At 36.4% G+C, this 26,709-nt stretch overlaps 1 protein-coding gene across 2 annotated transcripts; it reads left to right on the forward strand.

Annotated features, from left to right (window-relative positions):
- The first annotated feature begins 378 nt into the window (after window positions 1-378).
- On the forward strand, window positions 379-25,511 carry LOC145623679 (regulatory-associated protein of TOR 1-like). Of its 2 annotated transcripts, none has more exons than XM_081676530.1 (23): window positions 379-641; window positions 2,415-2,517; window positions 8,045-8,127; window positions 8,272-8,430; window positions 8,514-8,630; window positions 8,736-8,887; window positions 10,341-10,495; window positions 10,599-10,743; window positions 13,038-13,116; window positions 13,283-13,384; window positions 14,336-14,419; window positions 14,548-14,658; window positions 14,807-15,160; window positions 15,260-15,440; window positions 17,373-17,918; window positions 18,253-18,579; window positions 18,677-18,800; window positions 21,363-21,487; window positions 21,609-21,754; window positions 21,843-21,944; window positions 23,440-23,525; window positions 24,209-24,293; window positions 24,680-25,511. In XM_081676530.1, the coding sequence occupies exons 1-23, from the start codon at window positions 444-446 to the stop codon at window positions 25,016-25,018; spliced, it is 3,903 nt and encodes a 1,300-aa protein (XP_081532656.1). In that variant the 5' UTR covers window positions 379-443; the 3' UTR covers window positions 25,019-25,511. The 2 variants fall into 2 exon arrangements, with proteins under 2 accessions (XP_081532656.1, XP_081532657.1); XM_081676531.1 differs by having other exon boundaries at window positions 500-641; window positions 8,025-8,127.
- The last annotated feature ends 1,198 nt before the right edge of the window (window positions 25,512-26,709 follow it).

Raw genomic sequence — 26,709 nt, forward strand, 5'->3', positions numbered from 1 at the left:
CTTCATAAATATACAAAATTTTAAATTAAATAAAATGATTTACTAGAACCGTGCATTGCACGGGCTTATATCTAGTTTTATCTAAATATATAACAAATTTTAGCACATAAATATAAAAAAAATAAAAATAAAAAATCTAACAAACCGTGCATCGCACGGAATTCATCTAGTGAATACTAAACATGTTCTAAAATGTATTTATCCATAAAACATTGTAATTATGCTTTTGCTATTCTGTTACCAAATAGAGCTATATCCTAAAGACCTAAACCTACTTTTTATAAACCCAAAGAATAATTTCCTAACGGAGTCGACTACTCGACTATCAAGTCAATTTTAATGTATATATACTCCGTATTTTTAAAGAGAGTCAAATTTGGTGGCTAATACGAAGTATGTTGGGTTAATAAAACCTTAAATCATGTTAGGACTAAACCAAGAAAATGGACCTTCACTCCATGAGCTCGAGTGCCTCTGTTGCCGATTTCCGGTTGTATCGAAGTCGTGCCGAGGAAGTTTCCGACACCGCCAGCGTCAGTGGCGCCGGTGGTACGATGTATTTTCCTCCAAGTATTGAGTTTTACGAGGATTCTGTTCCCTCTGATAGTGGGTTTGTTTCAAAATGGCGGCTTAAGGATCGAGTAAGATTTCTATTTATATTCCTAGATCATCTTTCTTTTGGTTGTTGTTGTTTCAATTTATTTCGAGAGAGCCACAAGGACAATGATGTAGACGGGGTTTGATCCCATTTTGGGTGTGGAGAGAGGCGTAAGGACAATGATGTAGACGGGTTTGATTCCGAGTGTTGAGTTGCTTTGCTTTATTTGATTTTTTTGGGTGCGGAAAGAGGCGTAAGGACAATGATGTAGACGGGGTTTGATACTTTGATATCAGTGTTGAGTAGCTTTGTTTTAGCTGTAATTGCTGCTTTCATCTTGTGTGAATAGAATTATATGTGAATTGGGTAATTGTATAATGTATGAATATCTGTGAATGTTGATTTTGTTTTAATAATTGGGTAGAATTTGGGTATATTTCTTTGAGATTTTAGAAATCTGTTGTTGGATAACGAGTTCTTGAGCTTCAATTTTTTCGAATTAGTGGATTACATGATATACTCTTAGAGTCTTAGTTGTGTGTGATACTTTTAGGAAGTCCATATGTCATATTTGTGGATGATGAACCTTGCTCGTGTTGAGATTATCATCAATTAATCAAATTTGTGAAGAGTGAACCTTGCTTGTGTTGAGATTATCTTCAGTTAATCAAATTTGTCAAGAGTGAACATTACTCATGCAGTATTCATCGAGAATGCAATGTGGTATGACTACTATGTACAATGGAGTGCATTAGATTCAGAAACTGGGAGAATCTAACAGTGCTGTATGGATTTGTGTGAAAAATGATATAAATAATTAAATGGAGAGATGAACTATATTGAAAACCACAGATTGTTGAATCTTTTAGACTCATTAAGTACTTAAATGTTTAATGTCTATAATTTGCTGTTAAGAAGACAACTATAGAAATTGATTTTTTAGCCTATAAAGAGCTTGCCAGCTTGGAAATACTCCAAAGTATTAATCATCTGAAATTGGAAAATTCTCTGAGCTCTCCTGGAAATGCACTCTGGTATTGTTTGTTGGTAAGATAATGTGTCCAGTAGTTCATTCTTCCCTGGTCACTTGGTTAGTAGTTTCCTATGATGTTTGGTTCCATGTATCGGAATGGAAAGAGTTGCCTTTTTTGGTCAATTCGACATAGACTTGAGAGATTGGGTGAAGATTGGAGAAGAGGTGATTTGCTAGTGCTTTAGCCATTGGGAGATATCTTCTGGAAAGCAGACATCATACAGGTGAAGAAACTAATGAGAAAGCTAGATTTTGTGTTTTTGGATATTGCTTTTGTGGATACAAGTAAACAAAGAGCAGGATAAGGATGGCTGACCTTAACTGCTGGCTCAGGAATTTATGCATGGACAAGGGCTTGGCTTGTTCTTATCATTCATAATGGCTTAGGTTTTATGTCAATCTTGAAGTATCAGCATAGAAATTTATGCTCATAATATGGTTTCTGACTTTTTGCTCATTTAGTACTTGGAAATTCATCACTTTGAAATTGATCCTAGTTGCCAATCATCGGGTTGGCTGTTGAATATTTACTCAAACATTACCTTTTTTATTTTTTATTTTTTTTATTATTATACTTTCATGTTTTAGGTCACAGAAATTTCTCAGAATTTGATTTTGAATCAGATATACATGTATATTGACTTTAAATGTGCAGTGCTGACATTCTTTATTCCTTCTATCATGACTCTGATTTTTCCTAGGATGAGATGTGGTTGTTCAATGCTTACCACTTTATAGTTTGTCAGTAGATCCATCTCTTACAATACCGATATATTTTTGCAGACGTCGACGGTAATGGCAGCTCTTGTTCTATGTCTAAATATCAATTGTGACCCACCTGATGTTATTAAGATATCTCCATGTGCGAGGTTGGAGTGCTGGATAGGTACGTGTAACTTCTTTCATGTTTATTTAATTGTAACATATGTTACTTAGATTTGGCTAGACTAAGAGCAAGTTTAGCCCCAAGTCTTGAGACTTGGATGCGACATCATTTTTGGTGGTCCCCATTGAAAATGATGTCATCAAATTCTTGTTAATACTCACTAACTTACACAAATTTATCACTTTAAGAGTTAAATATTTGACATATTATATGTAGAAAAGTGTAAAAATAAAAAAGGGATATATAAAATAAAAGAGAGGTGGGTGAAGTGGGTCCCAATCTCAAGTATTAAGTTGAGTCTTGGAATTTCAAGACTCAACTTGAGACTTACTTGAGATTTTTGAAGAAAAATGGGAAAAGTCTTAAGCATATGTCTTAAGATTCAAATTGATGATGTCACCGACTTGGGGCTAAACTTGCTCTAATTATTGGATTTTGATCCCTGGTGTGGCAGACATTGCAGATAAATTAAGGGAAAATCGTCTGCGTTGGTTTGGACATGTAAGACGGAGACCCGTGGGTGCACCGGTGCGAAGAGTGGAAGAGTGGGATCATGGAGGGATTAAACGAGGAAGAGGGAGACCAAAAATGACTTGGTTGGAAGGAGTGAGGAAGGATATGAAGTGCATGGATTTACGTGAGGATGAAGTTTTGGATCGTAAGGGATGGAGGAGAAAGATTTATGTTGATGACTACACGGAATAATCATATTTGGTTCATGTTAGCCGACCCCACTTTTGGGATTAAGGCTTTGATTGATTGATTGATTGATTGATTGATCCCTGGCTCATTGTGAACCTGAAGAACCTTATGGCTAAATTCCCTTTATTGGTAATGACAATTCAATGGATTTGGAGATGAGATGTTCCTAATGTTTTTTGAGTTAAGTTGTCCGTTACTTTCATATATTTAGGCAAGAGAACTATTCTTAATAATATTTTGCTGGTAAATGAACTTACTCTATATAATTTCACTACTGAAAATTTGGGAACTCTTTTAGGGTCAAGCAAGCTTGTTTAGCATCTTTATGGTTTTTTTTTTTTTTATTATTATTATTATTTTTTATAATTATTTTAATGAGAAAATAGTCTCCTTGATTATTTGATTAGTATGTAGTTGTAAATTTCTTAGCAACATTACATCATACTAAGTTTCAAATGTTACATTGAAGATGGCAATATGGCATAGTTTTGATTATATAATTATGGGACCTAAATGATAATGGCAGAATGAATATATTTATTGAAATATCTGATGAAGATAATAAGAAGTAAAAGATTGTTTGAAAAGTTTTTAGCTGTAAGTTGCTGCCATTTCTCCATGTCATGAAACTTTGAAAAGGTCGTCTTACTGATGTATGGTGTTTAACGAAGGGAAAAAGAGAACCTTCAAAATCCATGAATGGGTTTATGATGAATTAAAATTATACAATACAACAAGTGCTCGTTGTCCTATGTTAGCAGAGACTAAGCAAATTAGGGGTCAATCTACTAGGAGAGGAAATCCTGTTAATTTTTATTCAATTATCATAAGCTATTTTTGTAAACAAATAATGATTTGGTTAATTTGTTAGCTAAACTAAAACTTTAAAGTAAAAGAAGTTGTTGTCATTTTTTACGAGTCTTAAGGTGTTTGTACCATGCTTATAGCCTATGTTACATGGACTCGGGTACGTGTGTCGGACACGGACACGTGTCCGAGTGTTTGATTCGTCAATTTCCAAAATTTTAGGACACGGGGACTCTGTCCTGTATTTGGACATGGGTGCGGGGACACGACACTTTCATTTTGTGCAAAAAAAATATTATAAGTAAAAAAAAGTGAAATAAGTAAAAAAAAGTTAAAAGTTAAAAGTGAAGAGGTTGAGTAGTTAAAAAACTAATAAATGTCGTCAGTAACTACAACTTTCTACCAAATCAAAATATTTTAAGTAAAAAAATAGGTTGAGTGGTTAAAAAATAAAATATAACCAAAATGAAGAGCATCACACGGCTGTCCACCCTTTTTCTTTATCAATATAGCTGTCCCACACTCCCACTTACCACAAAACCTCGTTCTTATCACTTTATCAGCCCTCACTCCTCAGTCTTTCACTCTCTATTTCTTTATCATGCATTCATGTGGTTGCTACACGCCGGCAACAATGGAGTCCATCACAAAACTCCGACCAACAATGGGGTTTCAGCCTCTCTCTGAAGTGTCCGAGTGCACACTACTGAATCTGACACGAATTTCGTGTCCGTATCCGCGTCGTGTCGTGTCGACACGGACACTTTGGGAATTCGGCTGAGTCCGGTGAACGTAGCTTATAGCAATTCTATGGTGTAATTCAGTTAAATTATAAGCATGGTTCAAAATGTGGTCTTATTTGTGATTGTGGGAATTGTTGCGATGTCATATGAACGGATTTGATGAGTTGAACGCGGATCGTGTCACTGTTGCACGCTATTGAATTTAAAATAATTGTACAATATTGATATTAAGTAGTTAGAGTAGATTAGTAGAAGGTTAGAGTCCTTAATGATGAGAGATTGGGGATTCTTTCAATGTATATTTAAATAAGAAGTAACTTTTGACTAATATACAAGATATAATGTTCGGGTGATATGGGGAACATTTAATTTGGATAAGATTGCGGGTTTTTGAAACAACCTTTGTTGATATGGACAATTTTTGCTAGGCTAATAAAATATGCTTTACAATGTGAAATGGCGAGGCTTTGTTGTTAAACCATGATTATATTTAAACTATGTAATTAAAGTATTTGTTAATTCTATAATCTTGTATTAACCCTTATGATTTAACAAATGCCTACAAAAGTCTCGTATATGTACACTTTTTCCTAGGATGCAAAGGTATAGGCGCCTTAATATTGGAGGAGAGGTAAACTGCTGTATCGAGTGTATCAACAACTCCATTCGAAGAACCCTAGCTACTGGAAACATGACCCTTTTACCTAAAATTCTTATTTTAGACTTGTTTGTGCCTCCGCCTTGAACCTAGGCTCCAAGGACTTTTGTGCGCACCTTATACTTCCTCCGTTTCGTATTATCTGCAACAAATTTGGTTACACAATTTCCAAGAAAAAATTTCATAAAAGTAGATTAGCAAAAGGAAGGGTAGATGAGTAAGGCTAGGAGGAGAAAGTTGGATGATTTAATTAAGCCACCCATCCCAACACCCAGAACGCCTGCCTCACAAAGCCACTTAGCCACCTACTAAAACGGCCACCCCATCCAACCTAGTCACCGAAATCGCGTTACCCACCCCACCACCACCACCACCACCAATATCTTGACGTTCACTCTTACCACCCCAACATTTACACCCAAAACCCACACTGGCCCCACCTTGCCCCCGTAAATCATCGTCGTCAACCTTAGCCACCTTATAAACACCCTCCCAACCACCTATAACCAAATTAACTCTTCCTGAAACCTCACCCATACCCCAAGCCTTATACCCACCCTCATCGCCACCACTGAACCTCATCCCAAAACTACTTCCACCAACAAAAACAACCGACTACCTCCACCGGATAAATCACCACCATAAACCCCTTCCCTATCCACACACACAAAAAAATAAAATAAAAAAGCCAACAACCTTAAAATATGTACGAAAAGGATAAAAAAAAAAAAGACAATTTATTTTCTTCTCATCATCAACTAGAACTTTATTTTACCATACAAACCTCAAGAGCTTTAGTGGAAATGATGAAACAAAAATAGAGGAGATAAAGGGGGAGGCAGATGCAAAGAGAAGGAGATGACGAAGGGAGATGAAGAAAGAGAGGAGAAATATGTGGGTGGATAAAGGGAGAGAGAGTAGAGATCGGTGGTGGTGGTTGCCATTATAGGTGGTGGTGTTTTCCATTGAAGGTGGTGGTTAGAGGAGAGAAAGAGAAATGATATTGAGTTGAAAGATGATTTTAGTTGAATAGGGTGAATTGAAAAGGTTATATTAAGGGGCCGGCTGGTTCGCACCGGGTAAACGGAATGAAATGAACGAAGGGAATGAAAGAGAATGGAATGAAAAACCATTCCATGTAGTATGTTGTTTGTTTCAAAAAAAACAAAGGGAATCACCAGATTTACCACCTCCACAGCACCACCACCAGCATCACCACACAGCCCATTTTTCCTTCACTTTCCCACTTGTTCCGCCACCTCACCGCCTAACCACCACCTTTTCGGAATCTCTCGGAGCCCATCGCACAAAACCTTTGCCTAATTACTTTCACCTTTCCTTCATTCTCCTCTAGCCATTGCTGTCAACTTTAAGGTCATAAACCATAATTATCCATCATCAATACCCTCCAAACCCTAGAAAACCCCAATTAAGAAATCCAACGAATTCTCATTTTTCTTCAATTCGAACTTCGCTCGATCGAAACAGGGGCAGCGATGGTGATGAGGGGTCGGGGAAGGTTTTCGAGGGATGGGGGAGGTGAGACAATTTCCGGGGGGAGGTGCGAACAGTGGAAGTGAGTCCCGATGAGGGGCGAGGGAAGATTTTCGAGGGAGATGCGAGCTTACCAAAGGTCTGCGAGTGGCGGAGAAGGGACATTGATGGCCGGGGGAAGGGTGGCGAGGTGGATGGGTGGTGGGGGTCGGGTAGAAGGGTGGTTGCTGGTATAGGCATGGTGGCTAAGGAAAGAGAATGGAAAAGGCTAGGGGGCTGGGGAATCAATGTAGAGTAATTTTGGGTAAACTCAAGAATAAAAATGGGCAAGTGGAATGATTAAAAGTGACAAACAAACACCAACAAAGGGAATGAGGCCCGCTTATTCCCTTTCCCTTTGATTATTAACCCCACCAAATGGCCCTAATTAGTTTGGGGTGAATTGGGTGAGAACCATTAACTTTAATTAATTAATAATAAGTGTTTTATATTTATTTAATGTGTTCATTGAATTTAAGTAAGGGTATTTGGTAAATGCATTTAAAAAATTTACTAGAAAAGGAAAGTTTTATTTTGTTGTAGACAATGTCTAACATCTGTGTTTGGAAAAGGTTGCAGATAATATTAAACGAAGGTAGTATTATCTTTCAACAAAAAGGAAAGTATGGGTATGTTGGTAGATATTTAACTCATGTTATTGGCCAATTACATGAATTAAACAAAAAAAATACTTCTCAATTATAATGACTCATACCCTTATCTACAAATTTGTGATGTTAAAAGCAAAAATTATCATGGTATAAACATGGCTTCTATCACTTAGCTGGAAAGATCAACTCAAGCGTAATCAAATTAAGCAAAGCAAAAACAATTATTAAGCAAGAATCCATGAAAGATTGATTAGGTATTTTTGGTGAATGAATTGTTTGTTCTTGAATCTTGATGACTATATTTTTAGTAGGTTCTTTCATATACTTCCTGATCTCTTCTTCTTTAATGTGATATTATGCTTTGTTGTTTTGAGGCTTTTGTGTTCTCTCTGTTGCTGCTGCTTTGTTGTCTGCTCTTGTTATATGTATAATAATTCTTTTTACTCATTCTAGCCTGTGCTCTATGGTGTCAGACCCATTGGCCTTGCCACCTCAAAAAGCACTGGAAGCCATTGGAAAGGCCCTTAAGTTGCAATATGAAAGATGGCAACCCAAGGTGATTACTTACTATACCTTGCCGTAGCACACTTTTGTTTTTTTCTATTTTTTAAAATTATTTTTTGTTATCAATATTCATTCCCTCTCCTGGCTGGTTTTTGGAATGATTTTGCTCGATATTAATTTTCTGGTTTCTTCACAGGCTCAGTATAAGTACAAGCTTGATCCGACTGTAGAAGAAGTGGAGAGATTTTGTAATATTTATCGTAGCTTTGCGAAGAAAAAGAGAATTTTGTTTCACTACAATGGACATGGAGTACCAAAACCAACTAGTGATGGTGTAATGTGGCTCTTAAATAGGGTAAATTGCTTCTTGAGTGTCCCACTTCCCTCTTAGCTTTAACTCTTGGAGTTGACTCTTTGCTTCAATTTGCAATTATGCAGAGTTATACACAGTATATCCGCTTGCGAGTCACTGAATTGGATTCCTGGCTAAAATCACCTTCAATCTATGTGTTTGATTGTTCTGCTGCTGGAAATATAGTTAATGCTTTCATAGAGGTATAGTAGTATAGACCTTTTTATTGGTGCTTAAAATGCCCTTTTCCTGATGACCCTAAAAGTAAATTGTTGGTAGATGATATTGTTAGTTTTGATTTTTGACAGCTTATCAATGCTTCTATTTCCTCTGGTGCTGCAAAGGATTGCATCTTGCTTGCAGCTTGTGAAGCTCATGAGACCCTTCCTCAGAGCGCTGAATTTCCTGCTGATCTTTTCACTTCTTGCCTCACAACACCTGTGCAGATGGCCTTGAGATGGTAATTATCTTTCTTACTTTTTATTTAAGTCAAGGTTGCCAACTACCTACCTGTTTACTCATTAGAGATATGTGATATTTAATTGATTCACTTAAAAAAAATATATATTTGGTTTTGTTAGAAAATGATTTATCTGGCAGTGCCTCTTTTGCCCTCGCTAACGTTTATATTGGTGTGAAAGAATATGTCAATCTAGTAGGGTCACTCAAGCCAAATTTTCCCTTTTGTGATGCATGGACTTGTCATATGACAGTGCAGCTTCACCCGTGTGTGGACATGTAATGCTGAGGTCTGGGAGGTCTCAGTTAATCCATATTTTCTGTTTCAAAATTCTGACTTCAGCAAGCAAATCAATACTCTCTTGCATAGCAGAGTTTACTATGGAGAACCTAGACCTAAACCTTGAAGGGCTTGAACCATTACTTTGCATGGAAATGGAACGAAACGCTGGAGAGAGGCATACCTCATTTTGGTATCCTTATCGCTGATGGATGGGTGGTTGTCTGAGAACGATTAGAGAAGTGGTTGAATTTTGGTGGATGGTCGCGGTAGCTCTGCTTCTCTGCTATGTCTATGTAATAATCAGGCAGGGTTTCAGTTTTAGATAGGAGAGAATGGCTATCAAGTACATGAGTGACTTTTACTAAGCGTTTCTTGCTTTCTGTTTTGCTTTTCTTCGCCTTGAATATCTTTAATTGTTTACTTTCTCTAAATAATATGTAGGCTGTCAATCCTGTAAGAACTATTTTCTGATTAAACTTTAAAAGAAGATTGATACTGTAAAAGGCAATGGATTAATTTTTAACAGAATTTCTTTTTATAATGTAGATTGTCCTTTTTATAAGCGCATTCTTAAAATTATGGACTGCTCTTAAACATGTTCATGTAAAATTGAATTTCGAATTTACTGTGTCTAATTCTTATATACATAACTGAGTCCTAAACCTGAATATGATCTCGAACATGATATTTTTTCATGCTAATTGAAGTTTTTTATGTTTTTTATTTTATTTTATTTTTGAATTACTTTGGTTTCTGTCAGCGTGTCTGTGGCTTATGTGTGTGAGAAAAGGAACAGTGCTGGGTATAGGGCAAACTTTTGACTCTTGCTACACCGAACTGTGTAGAAGCAAGCTGTGTCAATGTCGTCAATCAATTTGGTGAAGAAAAGACTGCTTATGTAGGGCCAAATAGTAGGATGGATGAAGTTTAGAACATAACTTCATAGTATTTAATAGGTCTCCTATGTCTAGATGATCTGGGGTCCAAAAATTTATCCCTTGTAAACTTCATATGCTTTTAATTGTAGTGTTATATGTATCTCGAATAATTGGGATTATAATGATGCCTATAGAGTTTTTCATGCTTCAATCCTAATAACAATCTTATATTCTTGCTTGTCATGTCACATTTCTGTAGTGACTCATTTATTTTGTTTGAATTTGTTTATCAGGCTCTGCACACGATCCTTGCTTCACGAATCTCTTGATCATTCACTCATAGACAATATTCCTGGTTGTCTAAGTGATCGTAAGACACTTCTTGGTGAGCTTAATTGGATATTTACAGCAGTGACTGACACAATTGCATGGAATGTTCTCCCACGTGGTAAAAGCTGGTTAAAAATTTGGATTTTTTTGGATTTTTTTGTGATGTGTGATTGTGTTTTGGTTAAAAATTTGGGATTCTTGATATGTTTTTCATGTGACAGATCTTTTTCAGAGGTTATTCAGACAAGATCAGTTAGTTGCCAGTCTGTTCCGTAACTTCTTACTAGCAGAGAGAATAATGCGTTCAGCCAACTGCTCTCCAATTTCGTACCCAATGTTGCCGCCAACTCATCAGCATCATATGTGGTAAGTATATAAACTTGAGCTTTCCAGCACCATTCATCTGCAAGGAACTGATGTAAGGGGAAGGGCAGTTGAGGCAGTTTCATTATAAGTTATTTATGTGTAGCTTTGGAAACAAGTTAGGGAGTTTGTTGTCAAAAAAAATTGGATAATTGGATAAGATTAGGGAGGGGTAAGTCATGTTTTGAGTAGTTTGGGTTTGCTCAGTTAAGTTAAATTGGGAGAGAATCCACCTCTCAAAACAGAATTTAATGTTCATGCCATGAGAAATGTTGCTAATAATCATGTGGTGGCTTTGCCTTGGGTTAAATCTATATCCAAGCGACAGGGGGTCGAGACCATGAGTTGAGATGTTAAGCCTTTGGTCTGGGGCTTAGAGAGTGAAGTTCAAGGATTTCATGATCTCACATACTAATATAAAAAGTTCATGTTATAGAAAAAGAGAGAAAAAGTAGAAAAGTATAATGACCTCACACGACCTTTGTTTAAAAGGCTTATATAGATGATGCAGAAAATAATTTAGCTAACATAGTGAGTTAATAGGCTTGATAGGAGGTTGAGACTTCAGAGTACCACCATGTCCACCTGTGTATACCTATGTATGTAGTGATCTTAGGGGTTCATCAAAGTCGTGGAAAATTCCTAATCATGACAAATTTCGGGTAGTTTGGCTTGACAGAGACTGGAGACTGGAGAGGTTGCTTTTCTTTGATGTAGTGAAGTAGTAGCTAACAAATTTATATCTAGGCTGATGGAGATGTAGAAGAAGTTATGTGAAAGGTTGGAAGAGATGAAAGTGAATGGATGAAGATTTACCTGAATATTTCTCACTTTTCTAAAACCCTATTAACCCTTGAACTTATGAAGAGATGCAAAGCTGTAAAGGATTGAAGAGCTGAAGAAAGATAAATTTATGGTGTTTTTTTTTTTTTTTTTTTTTTTTTTTTTTTTTTTTTTTTTTTCGTGTTACCTGTATTTTATATGCATTGCTCCCTCTATCCCCATAAGATTGCCCCAATTCCATTTTGGAGGTCGAACTTAAAAAACTTGATTAAAAATTCTCACTATCTGGTAAACACTTACTATATTAAGGGGAAGAGATCTGGTTCCCTTTTAATATTCTAAGTACTTGCTTCTGCATTTCAAAGAAGATCTTGCAATGCAGAACTTATATTGATCAATGTGGAGGATTGACTACTGTTATGTAAGGAGAGATTGTTTTATTAAAGCTATCCATGAAAAAGTTCCCTGGAGGAAGCTTATTTGTAGCGAGACTAGTCCTTGGAGTGTTTATTTATGCTGTGGTTGTCTTTACAATATAAGATCATCTTACCGCTAAAAATAGATTGACTGTAGAATAATTTGCAGCTGATGTGATGTGTGGAAGACTTTTCACCATCTGTTTGATTTGTCAATTTTTTTCGTGCTGTTTGGAGGAAGTGTTTGCAACTGTTAGAATTTTCAAGGAATGTAATAATTTTGATGCTGAAATACAGCGAGCAACGAAAATCGTCAAGAAGAAATTATATTAGTAGTTTTGCTTTACTCTCTTGTACCTGTTGCTTCTTACAGAAATCATCTATTCAATTTGGTGTTGTAGAAATAGTATTATCTTTGCTTAAGGTACTAAGAGTAATGACTCTTTAGAGACATTGTGTTTAGAGTCTCTGTTAGAGCTACTGAATAGACGAGGAGTAGACTTTTTGTTATAGTTTAGTGTGGTGTTTCTGTAAATACATCTCTATTTTAAAGTCTTAACTGTTGTTTGACACTATTTTTTCATCTGCTAATCAATTACATTAATCTATTACAAATATTATAGACTTATATTCAAGTGGTATCTTGTCAAACTTCTGTACAACTTATATTATAAAAATTTTAAAGTTTATATTATTTTTACGCCTAGAAATGTTGGTGTCAACAAACAAAGATGTATGTTGAACACAATGTAAAGTCAAATGGAGCAATGAAGGGATAAAGGAGTAAAATTGTACAAAGCAGTCTTTTCATAAAAACTGGTACCTATCAATCAATCAATCAAAGCCTCAATCCCATAACCGGGGTCGGCTACATGAACCAAAAGTGATTTTTCCGTATAGTCATCCACAAAATTGTATTACGCAGTCTTTTCATAAGAACTGGTACCTACTTGGCCTTTTATTGCTTACCTTCTGAACAATTCTGTTTGTTAAAATTGTAAAAGTCAAAATGGGATTTGGTAAGTAATTGCAACCCATGCTCGAGCAATTCTTTCTCACACCAAGTTTGTTAATGTTTTTCTTTAAAATTGACTGTAGGGATGCATGGGACATGGCTGCCGAAATTTGTCTTTCTCAACTTTCATCACTGATTCATGATCCAACTACAGAGTTCCAGGTGTGTGCCTTTTGTGCTTGTTGTCCATTTAATATGGATCTCTCACTTTAAGCTGAGATGAACGATGTTTAGAAACATGACCCTAGTATCCTGGAGGACTCTGGGAATCTGTTTTCACATAAATTTGTCACGAGTTAATTAGTAATAATGTGATTATTTCTTTCAGCCTAGCCCTTTCTTCCCTGAGCAGCTGACAGCATTTGAAGTATGGCTTGCGCATGGATCTGAGCAAAAGAAGCCACCAGAGCAGTTGGCTATTGTTCTTCAGGTGTAGAAAATACGTAACCCTCTCTCTTTCTCTCTCTCATGAGTATCGTATTTTCTTTTCTTTTTTTTTTTCTTTTTTTTCTTTTTTGGGAAGTGTTGGATATGATGTTATTGAGGTGTTTTCAGTTTTGACTTAATACTCCGAGGTTTACAATGCAAGTGAAGGGACAGAACTGAACGGCCTTCTGAGTGAAAGCCCCCTTTTGACTTTAGGAAAGGGATTTTAGGTTTAAATTAACTTGTCTATAAATTGAAGATACAACCTAATGTCTCTGCTCTTGGTGCTCTTTCTACTGCAGTTACACTTTTGGATAAGCTTTGACTGCGTTATGAGGAATTTAGTACAGCTATCTGCTACAAAACCATACTCCGTAATTGTTTTTTCAAAGGCAGTGTTGGGGTCTAACTGACAAGTGAAAGCATGTGTTTGTTAGGATTTAAGTGGTAGCCAGATTATGCATTATTCTTATGATGTAGGCTTGGGTTGGTTCAAGGCCAACTATGGATGTGTGGGTGGGTGAATATTTTGGTCTTCTTAATTGATGTACTAATGAGTTCAAAGAGGCTAATCACTTTTCGACCATGAGATCATATTTTTTAATATAAGATTTCATTAGAAAAAGACAAGTTGGATAGAGTTGATTACCAAGCCTGTATCTTGATTGCAATATCTGCGTTTGGTCATGGATTTATTGCAATTCTCCCTAAGTCCCTCTCCTTGTCACAGTTTACTAGATATGTTTGCTCGGATTATGGCCAAAAAAAAAAAAAAAAGAAAAAAAAAGAAGAGGTTTCTTGGGTGTGCTAGGAGTGGAGAGTGGAGTCTACTATTTATATATGCTCTCATTTCATACAAGTTAAAACTACTGTACCTTTTTGGTCATTACCTTATTTGTAGTTTGACCATCGCATTTGGCTTGACTATAGTGACTAATTTCATTGTTTGATGTAGGCCCTATTTAGTCAATGTCATCGTTTCCGGGCGCTGGAGCTTCTTGCGAGATTCCTTGATATGGGTCCCTGGGCTGTTGACTTGGTAGTTATTCATTACTAGCACATTTGCTTTTGACACTCCTTTTACTTATTTATTTTTGGGACCTGTTGCTCCTCTTATGGCTTATGCTCACAGCAAGTTTGGCAATAAGGAGTTTCTGCTTCCTGTAGGCATTGTCTATTGGTAACTTCCCAACTCTGCTTAAGCTGTTGCCAACTGCAGCACCTGAACTACAACAAACTCTTGTTTTCATTTGGAGTAAGATTCTTGCTCATGATAAGGTAAAATACGAAACATAGTGTTTTATTATGTACTATTCCAGTAGTCCGCTGTCAATTTGCTTTTGTCTTCACACATTTGAAGGTGCTGTATGAAGTTATCCATTCATATCGGGTTCTTTCTAAAGATATTTTTTTGCTTGAATGTCAGTCATGTCAGGTTGATCTAGTGAAAGTTGGAGGCTATACATATTTTATTAGATTTCTTGACAGCTTGGAAGCCTTTCCTGAGCAGCGTGCTATGGCTGCATTTGTTTTAGCCGTCATTGTTGATGGGCATAAAGAGGGGCAAAAGGCTTGTATTGAATCTGGTTTACTTGATGTGTGCCTTAAGCACCTTCAAGATTCAACTCCAAACAATGCTCAGTCTGAACCTTTATTTCTTCAGTGGCTTTGTCTCTGTCTGGGAAAGATGTGGGAGGGTTTTACAGAGGCTCAATTACTAGGTTTACAGGCAGGTGCTGCTGTGATATCATCCTCTCTACTGTCTAAGCCCCAATCTGAGGTTTGCCTATTGTACTTTATAGCAATAAATGTGTTTTGTTAAAAAAGTTAAATTATTATCTTCTCCCATGTATGAAAGCAAACAATGCCTACTTTTCAGGTTAGAGCCTCTGCTGTATTTGTATTGGGAACTTTTCTTGGTGTTGGTTTTAACTCTTCTACAGATGGAGGGGATGAGTGTGATGATGATGAAAAGCTAAAAGCTGAAATTACTATTATCAGAAACCTTTTAAGTGTTGTTTCAGATGGAAGTCCTCTTGTCAGGGCTGAGGTTGCAGTAGGTAAGTGGTACACTTCCTCTGTTCATTTTTTTAATTGCACAACTTGGAGTTAAAACATTTATATCCTTATCACCTTTTTGGAAAATTATAAAGAATTTGATACTGTGAAAGTATATATTAAATTTTTTTTAAAAAAAAAACCTAATGGCTTACCATCTTTTTACGTATAATTTACAAATTTTGTCGTGGAGAGGGGGGGGGGGGTTGAATTGTATAAAAGTCCAAATTGTGCAACTAAAAGAACAGGGGCAATATTAAATATTGGAAATTTTCAATGATGACTACGGTTGTTAAATGGGTTGTGTCGTGTCAAATTAGTATTATAATTGTGCTGAAAACCCTGGACATTAACCTAACCCATTTTAACTAATTGTGTTGAATTCTTGAATGTTTAAGTTAAAATCTCAATAACTTATCAACTATGAATTAATTTATTATGCCTGATTTGTATATCACTAGATAAAAGCTATCCCTTAGTTTGTAACTACATATTCAGTATTTGAAAATTCCATCCAAATTATGCATGCTCATGCCTATATTGTGCTAAAATATCAAATTTTTCTATATACTACGGGCCTGTTCTCATATGTTGAAATTCAATTCAGTTCAGCTCAGCTCCGCTCCTAATTTCCTTCTCTTATAAAATATTCAGCCCGGTTCAGTTCAGTTCAGCTGAGTTCAGTCAATGAGAACAGGCCCTACCTCTGTTTCACATTTTTTGCAAAATTTGTTTGTGAGTGTAAGATAGAGAGAGAAAATTAGGATTGCATGTGATGAGGAGAGAGACAGAGAGAAATGACAATCTAAAAAGGAAAGAAAACATTAGTTGCAAATAATGTATAGCATCCATTTTTGGCAAAAGTTGCAAAAATATGAAACGGAGGTAGTATTTGATTGGAGTAGGTCTGTTTCCTTGTTCAAAATTTCAACACCATTATGTCAGCTTCAATGGTGACCCTAAATTTTGTACAATATTTAGTAACTAAAAAGTTTCGGAAATCTCAATGGTTGCATCTATTGCTATTTATTCCCTGATGTGGCAATTTCAAAAAAAGAAAAATTAATTTAAGTCATAGTTGTTTGATGTTGGATTGGTGGAAGCTTGACTAACATCCCCTAAAAAATATCTCTCTTCCATCATGATTAATCACTACCCATTCCTTTTCTCTTTCAATGATCTTTCATTGCTTTTTTTTAAATTAATCATCCTCAAAATTTAGTTTTTCTCACACCAACAATAATGTATTTAGCATCATTAACCACATGAACAACCAGCAAATGTTGCACTTATAATATGCCCTTCTAAGGTTGCTTCTTGTATTGAAAAATGTATAATTTTAAGGGTAAGAGTGGTACTACCAAACATTAATTTTGTCCCACGGCCCTTCCATGGCTCCTCCGCAAGATAAATAAATGAATTAATAAAATAAAATAAAAGTTGAAGAGAAGACAGGCAAATATGTGAGACTATGTTACACGGACTCTTCATTTCGCCTTACGTACCCGTGTCGGACCCTCCGACACTTCACTTTTAGTTCAAAATCATGGAATTTTTTCAATAAATAGCCGAGTCGGACGCTTGGACACCACTGAATCTAACTCTCTACATCTCTTTGGATTGTTAATGTGTTATGCCTTCTGAATTTATTGATATTTATTGATATTTGAGGTGAAAGTTTATTAACTAGATGCGGTGTAGGTCTGTAGGACGACAATGTTCTATGACATTTTGTATTAGACTACCGTTAATGAAACTAGTCTGTTACGCTTATAATTGAGGAAACATATTTTGATTTATCAGGAATTTTCATGTTGGTGAAAGCTGTGTCTAGTCTGTCTACCTTGCCACATGTGCATCCTTATAATATGAATATTTTGTTCCCTTTCAACTTTTAAATTGCCTTTAACTGTTTCCCTGTGCTATTTGATCAGCTCTAGCTCGGTTTGCTTTTGGCCATAACAAGCATCTCAAAGCTGTTGCTGCCATGTATTGGAAATCCCAGCCAAACACTGGGGTCAGTACTCCGGGAAGTATTATTACTTCTCAAATTGGTATGTTGAGGATTGGGGGTGACAGTACTCTAACTGTTCGAGATGGGAGAGTCTCCACAAGTAATCCACTGGCTACTACTGGAATAATGCATGGGTCTCCTCTTTTAGATGATTCATCTCAATATTCTGATTCTGGTGCATCAAATGATGGTGTCGGCAATGGAATACTGAACCATGTTAGATCTAGACCTCTTGATACTAGTGTTTATATGGATTGCATATTATCCATGTGTACATTAGCAAAGGACCCATCTCCTCGCATTGCAAGACTTGGGCGGAGAGTTCTCTCTATCATTGGCATTGAACAGGTTGCAAGACCCATCGTGCCCTCCACTAGCAATGCTCGGCCAAGTGAGCCTATCATTTCTGCTGCTGTGCGGCTTTCTGGACTAGCTCGATCATCATCATGGTTTGATATGAATTCAGGTATGTTGATATGAGATCTGGTATGAATCACCTTATATGCTGAAAAACATACACCCTGATTAATTTTAATAATGTATTCGACAATATTTGTTGCTGTTGACCGATTGTATCATTGGCTGTTTACTCTGAAGCTACAGTGTAATTTCTTCCTGGGATATTTTCTGTTGTGCTAACAAACGTACACCCTGATTAATTTTCATAATGTGTTAGCGACAATATTTGGTGCTGTTGTTTCAGTATCTTCCTTGGACAATTTCTGTATTCAGAATTTCAGATTTAGTTGGTATTTTGCTAAGATTTTTTATACTGAGCTGACTTTGTGGTGGCTTTACAGGTCATTTTCCATTAACTTTCAGAACTACACCTATTAGTATTCCTAAAGCGAGTTACTTGACGAGAATAAGAAGAGTTTATTCCTCGGAGTTTCGACCACACTTGCTCAACTCTCCAGCTTTAGGTTTGGCAGATCCACTAGGTTATGGTGGGTCTGATGCTAATACTGAGTGCAGTCTTCTTCCTCGGTCAAACATATATAATTGGAGCTATGGGCACTTCTCAAAACCTCTTCGTACGCCACCAGATGATGCTGAAGAATTATTAGCTAAGAGGGAAGCAAAAGGAAGATCAACCTCAGACCTCATAGTGAAATGCCAGAATTATTGTAAGTTGGCTTTGTTTTGTGTTGATTGTGATCTGAACTTCTTCTGATTGTCGTTGATTGACATGTTGATCCTTTATTTTAAAAATTTGGTTTGCAGCAGTTAGCAAACTATATAATCAGATTGCAAGCTGGGATACGAAGTTTGAAAATGGTACAAAAACCACCTTATTACAACCTTTCTCTCCTGTTGTGATTGCAGCGGATGAGAAGAAACATATTAGGTATGAAAATGTTTGTTAATTTATTTACTTTCCAATTCCTTAGTTGTATCTTGAGAATTTAGTCCCCCCCCCCCCCCCCCCCCCCCGCCCGCCCTTTTATTAGAAGCCTATTTGGTTTTTTTCTTGGGAATTAAGAAAGTTCATTTGGAGTACGAATATACATGTGGGGTTATCCCAAAAAAGAATACAAGCTTCTTATAAAAGGACAGGACGGAGGGAGTAGTGGTTGTTTATGCTTATTATTAAAATGCTTACGGTCAACATCTAGAAGGTTATAGTTTGTAGGTTTTTGCATTTAAATAGATTCTATTTTAAAGTCTATTTTTTTTGTTAGGTTCTGGCCTTCTGGGTACATAGAATGTAAAGTAGTGAAATATCTGATGTTTATTCCATTGCTGAGACTTCTGAATGTGTTTCTCTTTCAATAGTTCAGCAGAATATGTTGTAATTTGTGATTAGTTTCCTCACATTGATATTTAGTAGTGTAGAGGTTTCTGTGAGGGGGTTGTTGTGGTTTGCTTCTTACTGTAAACCATCAAATCCACTTCTGTAGTTCTGGCTGTAGGAAAGTTTGATACCGGTTCTTTCTGGAAGATTATAGACAAAATAGTTGGCGATATTGAAGATCAAGGGTTGATGTAATTGTGCTATTTTTGTGCACTAAGTGCCCTTGCTTCCCATCTCTGTGTGACACAGTTCTGAATGCGTGTAATTTATACATCAATACATGTGATGCTCTCAATTTAAGTGAACAAGCTGTCACTCTCTCCGTTTTTTAAGTGTTACACTTATTAATAGCGGCCATTGTTGTAAGTATTAAACTTCCATTTTCGTTTTTGAAAAACTATTACACTCTATATTTTTAATATTATATCTCTTTCCTCTCATGATCTCAATTCTAACCTGCTACAACTTTTTTTTCCCTCTTACATCCCTTCTTTTCAATAAACTTTTAACTCCACTATCTTATAGTTTTTTAATGCCTCAACCCCACTTACATCTTAATATATTAATGTCAGTTAACTTACCTTAAAACTCTATGTCGGTCAAAGTGAAAGACGTAAAAAAAAAAAAAAAAAAAAAAAAGAAAAGAAAAAGAAAAAGGAGGGCGTATACAAATGGAACAATTGCTTTCTAGAAGTTTTTATTGTAGAGTTTGCCTCCTCTGTTTCAGATTGAGTGTATCACTTTGCCTTTTGCACTATTACACTAACTTTGACCATGTATATGATGTAATTGTTATTTTGCAAAGTGCTATTAGATTAGTCATTCAGTCACAATGCATATATTCATAATATCAACTCTTTTACTCCCTCCATTTCGTAATAATCGCAACACTTTCTCTTGCATCCATTTTTTAATAATTGCAACATTTTGTTACTTGGTAAAGACCAACTATTTATATCTCTCTACTACTCACCCTACTTGCACAATTATATTAATTCGTATTATTTCTCTCTTCTACCAACCCCACTTGCACTACTTTTTTTTTCTCCTAATTATTATTATTATATCTCTCTTCTACTAGCAAATAAATATATCTCCACTAACTATACTTTATGTTATAAAATTCCCCTTTGGTCCCCACCTTTAAAATTTCTTAAATCTTTGTGCAATGCTTAATGTTGCGATAATTATGGAATGGAGGGAGTATAATTTTTGGTAATATGCAATTAAAGATATTAATGGTCAAAATTTTGCATTGGCATGTGTGTTAGTCAAAGTAATGCACTTATTTGAAATGAAGCGAGTATTTCTTAGGTGATTGCTTTTTGGGTTTACGCTCAAATTTTTATGATTGATGAGTTGGGGTTCAATAGTCTATAATATTCGGAGGGTTTGTAGAGCATAAAGTGGGAAACTTAGCTGAACTGTCTTGCAAATGCTGCCTGTTTGCTTACATCTGGTATTTAAATGTCAAATACACCACAATACACCTCTTGACACTATGCTTTCAGCAGCCGGCTTATTTTTTAGGCTTGTTCATGGTAATTTTCTTTTCTGTTATTGGTTTGTGTCTCAGTTTGTATCTTTTGGGTTATAGTTATTGCAATTGGTTTGGTGGTCTGCACATATTGTGCAAGTGGGCTTTTGGACAAATTGGGCAAAGATAGAGAGGCTTTGCATTTAAAGTTGATGAAAAAACTTTGAACCTGTGTTACCCAATTGGCTATTTTGCCACACACTTGCTTACCGGGAGCCGACGAAGGCAATTTATACTAGTGAATTGGTAACTTTTGGCTCAATTTAACAAAAGCAGAGAGATACAAACTTGTACTGGATCTCATATTAGCAAATTGGGTGACCTTGATTTGAATATTGAAGCATTATTATCTTTTCTAGCAAAATTAGTTTAGTCAATCTCATTTGCTTGTTTCTTCTTATAGTTTTACACCAGATTAAGTGCATATATACCCTTTTTTTTTTTTTTTTGGGTATTGGTTCCCCTTTAATTTTTTTTGGGATGCTTTATCATCCTATCAGCTGGTTGAATACAGCTGATCTTTTATTAAGTATTATTTGCTCACCTACATGTGACTTTCCACTTTTTGTTTCTCTCAGGGTTTGGAACTACGAGGAACCTGCCCTTTTGAATACTTTTGACAATCATGAATTTCACGACTCTGGAATTTCTAAGCTCTGCCTTTTGAATGAACTTGATGATAGCTTGCTTCTTGTTGCTTCTGGTAAATGTTCCTCGTCTATGTTTCTTTACTTTTCACTGAGTCTGAAAATTCTCACACATTACAATAAAGTCACACCATATTAGCGCCAAGGGTGAATTTAACTCATGTCTTCCTCATGAAGGTGATGGAAATGTTCGAATATGGAAAGACTACATGGAAATGGGGAAACAGAAGCTTGTGACTGCCTTCTCTTCTCTGCCTGTTCATGGACCTACTATTTGTAATTTGAATGCTAATGTGGATTGGCAACAACAATCTGGATACTTAGTAAGCACTTGTTAACTAAGCCATTTGAATTTTATACAAATTGATAATTAGTCTAAACTCTAAAATATTTCCATCTACTTTTCTTTAGTTTGTGGCTGGGGATGTACCTTCAATTAAGGTCTGGGATCTTGACAAAGAACAACTTTTGCACTCCATTCCTTCATCCCCTGATAACAGTATATCAGCACTGGTATCTCTTCTGATCCCTACTCCTGCAAAAAAGTAGTTACCTGTTGCATTTGTATTGATGTTTGAGTTCTAATCTTTAGTGTTTCGTTTATTCATTCAATTCTTATCTTACTCTATTATTTTTATTTTTATTTTTTAATATATTTTTTATGAGAAAAATATACACTTTTATGGTTACACTTAACTAGTTCACTTTTTTAACCAAGAAAAATAATGGAACTGCAAGAGAGTTATGGAAAAAGTGGGATTTGGAAAGAAAAACAATGGTGAAAAAGAAAACCTTGTCGACCCAAAGAGTAAGGATATGTAAAAATAGGTTAAGTGTAACCATTTTTGGATCATCCAAATGGAAATTGTAACCATTAAAATTGAACGGGGGAGTAATTATTTGCTGAAAAAATGAGTAAAAGAGAGAAGTCTGTCCTTAAATCAAAATATTTAACTACAGATTATGCCAGTTTATCATAATTTCTCCAATCAATTAGCTCTTTAATGTCCCTGCAGCTTTAGCCCATAAATTTGCTAGATAAGCTACTTTGTCCTTGTCCTTAACAAACCTTGAGAACGAATTTGTAGCCAATTCATCTCCATTAAAGGGCAAACCCAAGATTCTTGATACGAAGAAATCCAAAGGTGATTGCCATTTCATAGTGAAGGAAATAATATGAATATATGACTTACTAGCACTTACTTTTGCCTTCCAAATCAGATATGTCATCAGAAATTTGGCAGAAATGTCAAAAGGAATAGATATAAAGAGAGTGGAAATTGCTTATTCTCATTGACTGATCCCATAAGACTACCTGTGACCATACATACAGAGTGGCCAATAGGCACTTCAGAGAGTTTTACAATAAAAAGACCAGAAAAAAAAAAAAAAAAAAAAAAATTGCATAAGAGACATATTCAGGTGCAGTGCACTATTACAACTGGAGAATCTAGATAATAAGGTAAATGCAAAAATATGTATGGCTTCCCTCATCAAGGAAATTAGAAAGTGAGGAGGCTGTGTTAAACAGAGAAAGTACATGTTTTGGTCCTGAAAGAGTCTCCAATCCATACCCTCGGATCCTTTTCTGTATTCAATTGAATGTTGAAAATCTCAATAAAAGAAGGAAGCTCTTCTATCTCTTACTCAAGTGGAGGCCCTTGGAAATGTAAATTTCAAGCAGTTCCGCAATAAAATCCAGACATGGGGCCATTATGCCAAGTAGACATGGAATGATCAAGGGAAATAAACATTGAACGGTAGCTCTCCTCTCCAAACCTCTTCCCAAAACTATTTTTTTTTTTTGTTTTAATCTTGAACCTCACTAAAGGGGAGCTTTAAGTGAAACACCTGTGAAATAAATTCCCAAAGGGTTAGTTTTTGTTCTTTGTTTAATCACAAATACATAGCTGTTTCTTCTTTATGATTAACCTACCATACTCTTTATGATTAGCTGCTGTTTGATCAGATTCTATTGTCTGGTTAACACTCTAAAATGGGTTTGCAGGCTGCTTCTCAAGTTCATGGTGGTCAGTTTGCTGCTGGGTTCGCTGATGGCTCAGTCAGAATCTTTGACATTAGAACACCTGAAATGTGAGCTGATTTAGGGGTCTTCTTATGTCTTTTTTTTTTCTTATGAATTGCATTGTATGTAGTCGAAGCTATACATATTGCTAGCTTTCCCTGTCATACTTGTGCTTTTCTTGGGTTTGAATTGACTTGATTAGTGCATCGGACATGTTAACAGTGTTGCAACTATGTGGAAGACTTAAATAGTATTAATTGCAGTCTTGCAGATTGGCCCTTGAAATTTAGTTTGGATAGCTGTATTATGGTTTACTATGACCAATACTGTTATTTAGTACATGTGGTAAGAACTAAAAAAAGACGATGAATGACTGAAGGGGTTGTATAGTAAAAAAAACGATTACGTTAAAGTTTAGATATTCACTAGAGCTAATGGAAGGGACTGGTTGAATCTTCTCTCTTTATCGATTATTTCACTAATTTTAAAGCTTTTCCTTGTGTACCACGCTCATATCTTATCAAATCCAATAAATGAATAAATGAAATGTAATTTTCGAAGCTAGATGTAAATTTCAAGCATGAGAATACTTTAACATTTATTTCTGCTGCTCTTGATATTCTTTACTCTATATATGTTAGGTGAAATTAAGAGTCTCTTCTCCCAAACCTCTTTTCATAGCTAAAGTCTAAAGATATATGTAACCCACCTTCTTTGACTTTTTTCTAAATGTTGTTTTTCTCCTTCCTAGGCTTGTTTGTGCTGCTCGCCCGCATATCCAGAGAATTGAAAGAGTTCTGGGAATCGGCTTTCAACCAGGGCTAGATTTAGGCAAGGTGAGTACTTGCCAAATAATTGTTTATGTGGCTGCAAAATAGAATAAATTAGATAAAAGTGGTAATTAGTACTACCATTCCTAATTGGTACTACTTGCACGTAAAGGTAAGAACTAAGAGAGATTAACAAAGTGGGAAACATGTGGCAAAGCATAAAAATTTGGCCATTTAATGGCAAGTGATTGATCAAGTAGGGTAAGGAAGGATAAAATAATTTTCAAAAAAAAACAATTATTGCGGAAAAAGGTATATGTAGAAGTGTAAAGAACAAAATGTAACAGAGGTAGTAAATACATACTGTTGTAAATCCAAGTTTTTTGGTGAAAAAACTCTGTAAATTACACAGTGCTGCCTAACCACGTGTTTTTTCACTGTTCTTTTTCCAGATTGTCAGTGCATCTCAGGCTGGTGATATTCAGTTCTTAGATATTAGAAATCACAGCGATGCATACCTCACTATTGATGCCCACAGGGGCACTCTCGCAGCCTTAGCTGTTCATCGGCATGCTCCAATTGTAGCCAGTGCTTCTTCAAAGCAGCTTATTAAAATCTTCAGTTTAGAAGGTGAGCAACTAGGCACCATTCGATGTCATCCATCATTCATGGCTCAGAAGAGTGGATCGATAAGCTGTCTTACTTTCCATCCCTATCAAGTGCTACTCGCTGCTAGTGCTGCCAATTCTTTTGTTTCCTTATATGCTGATGACAATAATCCTATAAGATGAACATGTGTACAAAACAAAACATGGGGACATGATTGAGATCTATGTTGAAGATACTGGTAGTGGTGCTGCATTAGTCGTGCCATTATGATCTCATACAGAGTATAATGGAGTCGTGGAGGTTGGCTTTTGGAGTTTGGTTCTTCTGCTGCACATTCATAAGCCCCCGTGTAAATATCAAGCCGGATGGAGAAGAGTCCATTAATTCCAAGGAGGCTTTGGCTAGCTAATAAGCTAGCTTTATAGGCAACAACGGTGTACATATGTAAATGCCATCATTTGTTATTATGACCTGTTTTTACAATTTTTTGTAAAGGGAGGGGTTTTGTAATGTTTTCCTTTCAATTTTTATTTTTAGGACAATGAATATGGGATGTTGTTGCATATATATATATGATTAAGAATGCTTGTTGTATAGGGAAATAGGAGATGCTAGAAAAGTTGAAAACCCATACGTAACATTATGTATATATATAGAATTTGTTTAAATTGTGAATGTAGAATTTTCTTTAGGAAAAATTGCCCGCAATAATCCGACCTTTTGCCCGTCCGCTGAAAATAATCCCACCTTTGGATTATTTTTTAATAATCCCACCTTTACCCCCCGATCTTTTTTATTGGTCCCAACCGGTTAGTTAACTTGTTATAGCAAGTTACTAGCCACGTGTCGGCACCCAATTAGTCCAAAAAATAAAATTTTAAAAAAAAAATAAAAAATAATTAATTAATTTAGAAACCACCCACCACCCAAACCACCTCCCCTGCCACCAATCCGGCGCGCCGGCCTCCCCTGCCACCAATCCCGGCGCGCCGGCCTCCCCTGCCACCCCTCCTTTGAACCACAATCGAACCCCCTTCCCTGAACCACCCTCGAACCCCTCCCTCCCTCACGAACCTCCACATGAACCACCCTCGAATCCTCACGAAACCAAGCCAACCCCCAATCGTCCAACCCCATTCACGCGGCTCCGGCTTACCCTCCCCTCCCATGAACCACCAATCCTCTCCCTCACTCTTACCCCCGTGAAAAGCCAGCCCTTAAACCCAGGCTCCGTCCGCGAAAAACCCACCAACTCCCTTAAACCCAGCTCCAACGCGCCGACTTCCCCCATCCAATCCCATTCTGGTCGCGTCGCGTCTCCCCCGTCCACCGTTTCCACCCGCGTCGTCGTCGTCGTCCACAGAGGAGGGGTTAGGTTAAATGGTTAATGTGGTTAAGGGGTTGGGTTAATGGGTAATTGGGTTTAGGTTGGCTTGGCTCGGTGGGATTCCGGTCAGCTTGGTGGTTTCAGGTGTGGGTGGGATAGTGGTTCTAGGGCTTAGGTTGGGTGGTGGTGGCTGAATTGGGGTGGCTTAGGTGGCGGTGGTGGTTTTTTTTTACTATTTTTTTATTTTTATTTTTTTGACTAATCAAGGAGCAACACGTGTAAATTCTACTTTTAAAAAAAAAAAAAAAATTACCTGCTCAACCGGTTCCAAGTAAAATGGGACCATTTATAGCGGAATGGGTATAAAGGTGGGATTATTAAAAAATAATCCAAAGGTGGGATTATTTTCAGCGGACGGGCAAAAGGTCGGATTATTCCGGGCAATTTTTCCTTTTCTTTATCAGCATATTTGTTTCCCCGAGATGTCAATAATAATAATAATAAAAATAAAAAATAAAAAAATAAAAAATAAAAACTTACTTTCCT

Source organism: Chenopodium album, chromosome 3 (assembly GCF_948465745.1).
Source record: "Chenopodium album chromosome 3, dcCheAlbu1.1, whole genome shotgun sequence".
In the NCBI taxonomy this organism is placed as follows: domain Eukaryota; kingdom Viridiplantae; phylum Streptophyta; class Magnoliopsida; order Caryophyllales; family Amaranthaceae; genus Chenopodium; species Chenopodium album.

Excerpts from the sequence above, each read along its gene's own strand:
- LOC145623679 (XM_081676530.1), top strand. The coding sequence starts at position 444 with ATGGACCTTCACTCCATGAGCTCGAGTGCCTCTGTTGCCGATTTCCGG. Across the intron at positions 642-2,414 it reads AATGGCGGCTTAAGGATCGA|ACGTCGACGGTAATGGCAGC; the intron begins GTAAGATTTCTA and ends ATATTTTTGCAG. Across the intron at positions 15,441-17,372 it reads CAGGGCTGAGGTTGCAGTAG|CTCTAGCTCGGTTTGCTTTT; the intron begins GTAAGTGGTACA and ends CTATTTGATCAG.